General features: G+C 37.1%; 1 protein-coding gene across 1 annotated transcript; it reads left to right on the top strand.

Annotated features, from left to right (window-relative positions):
- The first annotated feature begins 501 nt into the window (after positions 1-501).
- LOC136801923 (dual adapter for phosphotyrosine and 3-phosphotyrosine and 3-phosphoinositide-like) lies at positions 502-9,110 on the top strand. The gene is made up of 7 exons (XM_067058612.1): positions 502-793; positions 1,752-2,017; positions 4,939-5,111; positions 6,231-6,293; positions 6,640-6,722; positions 7,361-7,448; positions 8,876-9,110. The coding sequence occupies exons 1-7, from the start codon at positions 675-677 to the stop codon at positions 8,900-8,902; spliced, it is 819 nt and encodes a 272-aa protein (XP_066914713.1). The 5' UTR covers positions 502-674; the 3' UTR covers positions 8,903-9,110.
- The last annotated feature ends 705 nt before the right edge of the window (positions 9,111-9,815 follow it).

Genomic DNA, 9,815 nt, shown 5'->3' with positions numbered 1-9,815 from the left:
ACCGAACTGCGGTCTACTTGTAAAAGATGGTGCATTATTTAGTTACTGTTTTATATAAGATATCTGTGGTATGTCATCATTGACATAACGTTCTGTGAAATTTTTATAGTGTAGCTTCTCTGTAGTTTTTGAATTTTTCTTTTTTATAATAAAAGTGATAATGTTGTACTTAAAGATTTTTGTAGATATTTTGTATAATCAGGTATAATATATATTCGATTCTGCCTTGTTTCAGGGCCATGTGTCTGGTATTCAGCCCATATTGATCAAGCCTGCTTATTAAATCTCCCCAAGCTTTTTAATAAAAAAAACGGTCCAGATGTTTAAGAAATCAAACCTTTTGTGACATATTGCTAGCTAATATTGCTAACTTTCTCGAGTCTCCAAGTCATTGATGGCACACAGTCACTATGCACATACAAAATCACTGTCATTCCTGAACGATTACTTTTCTACTGTTATTTATCGATTGTAAAATTTCAAATTTCTTACTTTTTTTCTAGAAAAATATTTAAAAAAATAAAATAAAATAAATACTCAAAAACACACAAATAAGACGTTACAAGATACTTCAAGTATTTCAAGTACCAACAACTTCAAAGTACCAGAAAGATCGCCACACATTAAAGGAAGTTAGACTATAGCGATAACGACCATTTCCAGCAACTACATGAATGGCTTATCCACGACGTCCGTATGAAAAAGTGACAGTCGGACAAGAAAACCAAAGACCTAATAACCCTTCACCATTTTCATCTGGACTTCATCGAATCGATTCCTTTGAAGATATCAAGTAAGTAGCCTGTAGCATAAAGGTAGAGTATCCAACTATAGGTCATTTCACAGTCGCAAAGCGTAATGGGTAATCAGCGCTAATGACGACTTACTACACGCTTTTTCTTTTATAAGAATAGTGTACTTTGGATGAGGGTGAGCATTATTCTTATTTTTCTATTGCTCTAAACAATAGGCCTATTGTTTTAAACCTGAAATCTCACCCTGATATTCTTATAGAAGTTATTCTTATAAAAGAAAAAGCGTGTATTGGAGGCGCAATCACTCCTGATTACCCATGATCCATTTTGACTGTGATATGGCCTACGGTGCACAAGGTTATGAGTTCAGCACTTAGCCGGGTCACGTCAAGGATTCCCAAAATGGTACTTGATGCTTCTCTACTTGATGCTCAAAGAATAAGAGAGGGATCAAGGGTAAGTGGAGACCTACGGACAGACAACTAGAGAAAAGGGAGCCTTCTGGTCGTCCTCGACTGCGGTCGAGCATGTTACCAGCAGACATTACCAGCATGTATTTCGTGTGTTGACAAGCTTGTCTGAGGAAAAGTTCAAAGAATGGCCTTAAATTTATCTTAAGAGAGCAATTCCTTATAACTAATCTTCCTCGGTTTGACCTGATTTGACAAAGTGCTATGAAGTCGTTAAGTTCACTTTCATTTGATAAAAAGAAACCAAAAGCGGAGTTGAAAGCTTATTGAAATTTAAATGGCGTCGGACAAGCAAATCTTTTTTCTTGAATTTAAGACAGCATTGGGAACCCTATCAGCTCACCATGAATTTTTTTAAGATTTGATAGTCGGGAATGAATTTGTGTGTGTGGAATCGAAGAATTTTCGAAAACAAAAAGAATGTATCCTTGAAACCACATAAAGGGGAGGGGTGATAAAATGTAATGAAAAAATCGATGAAACTAATACAAAATGGTTTGCAAAATCTTCTACATTGACGTTTCAGGTGGTTTCACGGAGAATTAGATCGTACGGCAGCCGAAAGTTTGCTACTCCAAACCAATATCATAGAAAGTACTTACCTTCTACGCAAGAGTCCTCGGCATGATGGTTATTCGGTGTCGGTAAAATGTCAAGGAAAAGTGATCAAACATTTTGTTCTGAGTTATGATAATCGTATACACGAGTATAAGTTTGGAAATGCATCGTTTGGGTCACTACAAGATTTACTTGGTCATTTCGAATCGTGCCCGATCCTGACTAAAGAAAACGGTTGGTATTTTGTATTTATTCCCTTAGAAGCTCAATTTACGTTAAAATCACTGATCCATATAAAGACTGGGCTAAAGCTTCATCCTCCATATTCTGTGAACGGAGTTTTTAGAAAAGTGGTGCCCCTGATGGTAAGCACTACTCGATGTGGGTCAATTTAGAATTTAGTTAAATTTTCCGTTTGAAAATGTTTTGCTTTCATCAGGGTACCGAGTCCGATCAAAGATTTTATTAGGCCGGTATCGAGAAATTTCTTCCAAGTTAATAAATGGTCAGTGGATAATACAGGTTCTGTCCGAAGAGTTGAATATACAATCTTCGGGGTCATGGCGTATACATTGGCGCTAACGACGCCAGGAAAATGGTGTTTATCGCCAGACCAAACTTTGCGAGAGTCGTTTGTTGGTATATCACAACGCCTGAATAACTTACCACAATCTAGTTTCGGATTGTTCTCAATTCCTATCACGTGGCAAGGTCTAAACCGCGTTAAAGTGTGAGCACCAGAACCATACCTCCCCGACGGTGTAGTCAAGAACGATGAGCACCGTACGATTACGTCAGAGATTTTGCTACTGTGAGTACTGATCATCGCATCGTATCTTCTAAGGTCAAACTTAGTCTTCGCTCTTCCAAACCTTCCAAACCTAATCCTTTAAAACAAATAGATTGGAAAAGAGCCTCTACAAATCCTGAAGTCTGTAGCATGTTTGGAATTGAGGTCTTTAACCGTTTCTCTACTCTTTTCAACGAAGAATTGACCAAAGATAATGTTGAGCTAGCGTACTCTTGTCTTAAAGATTCCACAGAAAAAGTTGCCCTAGAGCAACTTCCAAGAAAACAAAAACGAGCTAAATCAGACCCAAAAGAATGCCTCTTAGTCAAGAAAGCAAGAGAAATTCTAACAAAAGCTTCCTCTTTGTATAATGCAGCACCAACGCGGAGGCGCAAGGAGCAACTTAACTCTGCCAAGAGTAAACTTGACGAAGCCTACCTAGAGGCTCAAGTTTCTTTTATTGATACTCAGCTGAAGGACATGTCTGAGCAATTTTCCAAAAATTCTCATCGCGATGCTTGGAAAGTAGTACAAAAACTAAGTGGCAAGAACTCAAAACCGTCCATCCAGCTAAAAGGTGGCTCGGATAAAAAACGCTTAGATAATTGGTTACAGCATTTCAAAAATCTTTTAGGTAAAAAACCGGTGTTAGCAACAAAAATCTTTCTCCCGCGAGAGCAAATATCTCCCCCTCTAGATATATCTACTTTTTCTTTTTCCATGGAAGAGTTGACAAAGGTCCTTTCCACAACAAAATCATGCAAGGCCCTCGGTCCAGATAACATACCACCTATTATCTGGAAGGACAGAAATTTTCATGATATCCTTTTAAAGCTTTGCAACCTTGCGTTTGAAGACAAAGTTTGTACAACACACTGGTTAAAATCGACCATTGTTCCAGTACCAAAAAAGGGAGACCTTAGTCTTGCCACAAACTATCGTGGTATCTCTCTTCTCCAAATCGCAGCAAAAATTTATAATAAGCTTCTTCTAAATAGAATACGGCTTCATGTTGAACCCGTTCTTTGTAAAAATCAAAACGGTTTTCGAAGTGGTCGTTCTACTTTAAGCCAAGTTCTTGCTCTTCGACGAATCTTAGAGGAAGCTAGAAACTTCAATCTTGAAGCAATTTTGATTTTTGTTGATTTCAAGAAAGCCTTTGATTCGGTTGATCGCGACTTAATGTTTGATATTCTCTCTCTTTACGGCATCCCTCAAAAGATCATTGATGCCATAAAACTTCTGTACACTAATACAAAATCTTCAGTACAAACACCTGATGGTGAGACTTCAACTTTTTCTATTTTAGCTGGTATTCTCCAGGGTGATACCCTTGCACCTTTTCTCTTTATTCTAGTTGTCGATTACCTTATGCGCGTTTCTGTTGATAAAATATCTAGCTGCGGTTTTCTTCTTCAACGTAGGCTTGGTCCACGTAATTCTGCCGTTCATTTAACAGATACAGACTTTGCTGACGACATAGCACTTATCAGCTCTACCCTAGAGGATGCACAAAACCTTCTAATTGCTCTTGAATCTGCTGCAAACTGTACAGGCCTATACCTCAATGAGTCCAAAACCGAATATTTGACTCTTAATGTTAACGAGTTATCAGACAATATTAAAACAATATCTGGTACAAACCTACGAAAGGTAGAAGACTACAAATATCTCGGTTCTTACATCTCTTCTTCTGAAAAAGACTTTAAAATTCGCAAAGGTTTAGCTTGGAGTGCATGCAATAAGCTGCATAGTATTTGGTCATCTTCTTTCATCGACTCTAGTCTCAAAGTTAAAATTTTCAAGTCAACTATTGAGCCAATTCTTATGTATGGTTCAGAAACCTGGTCCCTTACCAAAAAGTTTGAAAAGCAACTACCGTCCTATACCAGACTTCTGAGAAGGGTTAAAAATCTCTCTTGGCGTGACCATCCAACAAAACGCACCATATACGGTTCCTTGAAACCAATCTCTCTCCTCCTTAAAGCCAAGCGCGTTCAATTTGCTGGTCATTGTTTTCGTGCCTCATTTGAGGTTATTTCCTCCCTATTGCTTTGGAAACCTAAACGTGTGGCTCAGAGATCGAGAAAACTTACCTTTCCGGATGTGGTGAGCAGGGATACAGGCCTTGATCTTAGCGACCTGGGCACTGCTATGCGCAACCGCGACTCCTGGCGCCAGCGAGTGGAATCCATTGTCTCGACTGCGGTCGAGCAATGATGATGATGACGTCAGAGATATAAAATGTGTAAAAGAAAGAGTACTCTCACTGATTCGAATTTCTATATTTCGAATCTCTCTGTAATTCTAACAAATTAAAAAAAACAACAAATTTCATCATTCTTTCATCTTTCTTTCCATACAGACGTTCCAGTTACGTTAATTCACCCTTACTGTAAAGGCGAGGAACCGGAGACGTACGATACAGTCGACGGGCACGCTGAAGCCGGTAGAGGAACGTTCGAAGTTAAGGAGAGACAATCGACCGCTGTTGCATCTAAAGGGGGATATCTCACTAAACGAGGTGGTGTGGTCAAAGTGAGGAATGCATTTTTTACTTAAACTTTTCCTGTACCTTCTGTTTCTTTTTATAAGAACTGGCCATGGCTTTTTACACTCATGATATGCTTGCTAACATATTTCATGGCTTGGCAGCAGGTTTTAGATGCCCCCTAAGAATTCAGGTGACCCCTAAGATTTAGGTAACCCCTGGTTGCCAAATATTTTAGGTGACCCCTAAGTTAATGACACGTCAAATTTTTTCGAAAATCCTTTTCAAACAATCAAACAAATACAACAGTTATTTTAGCTTATTGCTAAATAGAATAAATGAAGGTTCATTCCAGATTATCAAGGTTTTGTAAGTCAGGGTGCAGATCCCTTGCCAGACAGATTTTTTATCTAAGTAAATTAAATGCAACAGGATTAAAGAATATTTACAGCAGTGCCGTAGGAAGCATTTTCATATTAGGAGGGCTGAAGTTTAGTGACACCGGGGGGGAAATTTTGAAAATTGGAGCTCAAGATTGCTTGAAAATGCACTCAAAACATGCACTTATAAGACAATTATGACAAATTAAAAAAGAAAAACTTAGCATTTTGCAAAATAACCATTTTTTAAAAAATTATTGGGGGCATAGCCCCCCTTGCCCCCCCCCAGTTGCTACGGCACTGCAGATAATATATTAGATACCAAATTGTGAGTTTTTGAGCATTGCTTAAGATTAAAATATAATATGAGAAAGTGCCAACCTATGGTCTGGTAGGCTGCTTATAATTCAATCACCAAACATAGAATCTAGCCCCCAGGTCCATCTGAAAAAATTTAGGTGACCCCTAACATGGTTAGTCCCACCTAGCCACAGGCTAAAATCAGGTACCAATTGCTGCTCGACCTTTTAGCCCCCCCCCCCTCAGGCCAGGGGGGGGGTTCCAGCCATGTATTTTAAGAAAAAAAAACTTGAATGTTTCGCCAAAAGGACAGCTTTTTTGAAGATTTGAGAATTTTGTATGTCAAATAATATGACTTTTTCCTAAAATTGACAGTTATGATTGAAACACCCGATATTACATGGACGTTTGGTCATAAGTCTTTATGATTTTTTTTTTTGAAATAATAGTAGATGCGACTTAATAACCTTATCGCTTTATTTCTAGAGTTGGAAAAAGAGGTGGTTCAAATCAGAAAGGAATACATTATCATATTATGAAAATAGTGAGGTAAGGCTTTATCTCTTTGAAAACTTTTCAAATAATTAGCGAGTTTACGTATTTGCACTTTTAAGGACAACGGAAAGACTGAAGCAATTTGAAAAAAAACCCCGCAGTTTTGACCCTCAAAATCGAGAATGATAAAAGAGCTTGTTTACCGTCATCATCAGTTGATTAGGATCTAAACAAATCAGAAGCTAACCGTCTCCGTTGCAGAAAAATACGCAAACATAAACCCATAATTTCTTTTTCAGCCCTATTTGCATCAGATTTTGTCATGGCGTTCTATAAAAGTTTAGAACTCGTTTTTGTGCTTTTTAAAAGTCTAAGCAAAGATTCCTTTTTTTATTCTTAGACAGAAAAACCAATACGAAAATTGGATTTAACGGAAGCTATCGATGTCGGTGAAGATCGAATAGATGATAAAGACTGTTTCAAGTGAGTTTGTTCGCAAATTTTTGTACTGCTTAGCGGATGACCTTTTCTAACCAAAAATGAGGCGTTTTTTTAATGACGTAATCTTTTCTGGAGCAAAAAACATTAAAAAAGAGGATGATAAAGTAAGTGGTGATAACATAAGCCATGTTTTTAGACCCCCCCCCCAGGATTAAGCAATTTGATGAGATTACTATTTCGTTGGGGTACCTAGCTGATCTGACAGAGACTCTCTAGCCACCCACAAAAGACTTCAAGAATGTCAAGAGAACAAAAGTGTCAATTCAGAATTATCGGTTAATCAGGGCGCATACAACCTACAGCAGATTTTCTGGTTAATTGCGGTACCTAACTCGAGGGAATTTTTAAGGGGTCCTAAATCATTTGAAGTGCCATGCTTCGTTGGGACTGAAACTATGATAAGCGCTTCGCTTTTGGAGGGGAGAAGCAGATTTTTTCAGTAAAATGCTGAATAAGATTTCCAGAGCTTTACTCGTAAATGGGAGAATCGCCTTTTTCAGTAAAATAGTAGATAAGATATCTAGAGCCATTAAATTTCGCTGGTAGAGGAGAGAACCACCTTTTTTATATCCAAAGCTTTCCCATTGAATTCCCATGTACTCTTCTTTTGTTGTTCACAGGCTCAGGTTCCCACAGAGGACATTTTACTTGGTGGCAGAATCTCCTTCTGATACTAAAGAATGGATCGATCATTTTAAATGGAAAATGGTAAGTTCATTATTGGTCAAAGGAAATATTCCATTTAAAAAATTGAAAGATGAGACGTTTTTAGTCGGTTTTTTTTCGGTTCGTAAGTTTTAAAATCGGACGAGGTTTTGATTTTCTGTTCTTCCTAAAAGAATATTTTCCACTTGCCGCTACACACACTCTAAAGTCCTAGTGCTGTCATTAGCGAGTTTATCTATTTGCTCTTTTGAGGACGGTAGAGTGACTGAAGTGAATTGGAATAACCCGCACTTCTGAACCGCAAAATCGAGTACGGTAAAAGTGCTGATTTACCGTCGTTCTTAGCTGGTCAGGATCTAGTCAAAATAAAAACACACATACATTACCTCGGTATTTTCTGCAGCGCCAGGAATAATGCCCCGAAAATTTGATTTACAAGCTTTTTGCGGCCACTGGCCTTTATAAACCCCGGACCAAGCAATATCTGTCATCTTTGATCGGAGTTTTATTTTTTAAGTGGTACCTGCAAATAAGTCATTGTTGTGTTTAAACTTTGCCTAACGACAAACGGTGCTTTATCACTAGTGCACAAGCGAAAGTATAAATAGCGCTTTCGATGTAGGTACCGCTTTCAAAAAAACTCCGATCAAAATATTTTTGCTTGAACGGGATTGAGAACCTGCCTCCAGGTAGTCTGAATCGAAGACCTCTACAAAACCCCAGGTAGTATATTCTATAAGGAGCACGAATCCGTTAGTGGATGCCAGCAGCCTAGCCTCCAGGGTCTTTATGAATCTTGTTGCGGCTAGGTTGCTCTTCAATGGTTCGAACTCTCGTATGTTCAATCAAAACAAACATTTAGGAATCTTTTCCAATAATGGCCTTTACGTCATTCTCTGATACATCTGATGACAGAAGGATAGATAATTCGATACGTGATAATTCTTATGTTTGTTTATTTGTCTTGTGCTTGAGTAGTGAAATACTGCTTTACAGCTTGTTCATATTTCGTACGATATGTGCCAGTGTCTATTTTATATTCTGTTACACAAGAGTTGTGTTCTCGAGTTCTAGAAATAATAATGTTCTCTGTTTATGGATTTGTGTTGTTGTTAAAATGTCATGTCATGTTTGATTTTTTAAGAATTTGGGAAAGTTGTGTTTTATTTTTCATGTGGTATTAAAGACCCTTCAGGAGAAAGTAGTTAGTGACCTAAACGAGATGATAATTTTGCTTTGATTAAGTCAAAGTCATTTAGACCCTCTAAATGTAAGATATCGATCCGATTTTATTAATCTTGCAGTTAGGTTGCCTATAAGGTCTTTACGTTCATATAAAAAACTCCGAACTCTTAACACGGGGTAGCTAGAAACGTTTTTTTTGTTTCAACCAAACTAGGTAAGCAAGCTAAGGTTGTTGGCTCATAGAACATGTCATTAAACAATTGTTTTTATTTTCACTTTTCTAGGACTACTATAAGGATCAGGAGACTTGACATTGCCAATCAATTTAGATGTATCATATTTTATTGCCAACGAACAATTTTGTAATTTTGTACTATAGTCAGTTTATCATTTTTTAAATATTTTCTTTAATTTTTTGATATCTTTTATAGATGCTACAAGGGGAGGGAGTATTTAAATAGTCATTATTTTTTGGTATTTTTTATGGCCATGATATATGTTGATCGGTTTAATTGTAAAATGTAACTGCCCTTTACACATTTTTTATAAGAACATCCAAAACTTTGCTTGTTATCAACATTTTGAGCTCTAAGCCTAAAAATGTATGCCCAGAATTTTCTTATTTTTACCATTTCATGGTGTGTTTTTGTGCAGTTTCTTATGAAAAGGTTTTTCAGAGTCTGCAATCTTTAAATGTTCCTAGCTTGTTCTTAATATTTTAGCCGTCGAAGCCTTATGTTCTTAAATCGTTTGTTCTTATAAAAATGTGTATGAGTAGAAAAAGGCAGGACATCGACCACTAGAAAGCTAAAAATTGCTGTGATTTCACAAAAATTGCTACAAAAACTTTCCTGATGACGAACCTCATTCCACGAAGTCTTTTATTGACAACATACATTTTTTTTCATTTTGACAAACCTTTAAAAATGAATATGCACTTCAAAATCTTTTTTTAGAAATTTTAGATGTATAGTAATTTTTCAAATTATGACATTTTTATACGCAGATTATTCTGACAGTAAATCATCTTGCTCTTAACTTCTGTTGTTTTATACATTGTTGGCATTCAGACAGATGCCTACAGGCTACTGCACTGATAAAAATTTACTTGTGGAAACAAGTGTATACTCAAGTTCACACTAGCCCCTTCCCAGTAGCGTAGCCAAGAGGGGCGCAAAATTTGTGTAGAAGAGTAGATTTTTATGACACTGTAATTATATTATG

This window comes from Clytia hemisphaerica, unplaced genomic scaffold (assembly GCF_902728285.1).
Source record: "Clytia hemisphaerica strain Z4C2 unplaced genomic scaffold, Clytia hemisphaerica genome assembly, whole genome shotgun sequence".
NCBI lineage: Eukaryota > Metazoa > Cnidaria > Hydrozoa > Leptothecata > Clytiidae > Clytia > Clytia hemisphaerica.
This window is presented reverse-complemented; position numbering and strand designations above follow the sequence as displayed.

Excerpts from the sequence above, each read along its gene's own strand:
- LOC136801923 (XM_067058612.1), top strand. The coding sequence starts at position 675 with ATGGCTTATCCACGACGTCCGTATGAAAAAGTGACAGTCGGACAAGAA. Across the intron at positions 5,112-6,230 it reads AACGAGGTGGTGTGGTCAAA|AGTTGGAAAAAGAGGTGGTT; the intron begins GTGAGGAATGCA and ends CTTTATTTCTAG. Across the intron at positions 7,449-8,875 it reads ATCATTTTAAATGGAAAATG|GACTACTATAAGGATCAGGA; the intron begins GTAAGTTCATTA and ends TCACTTTTCTAG.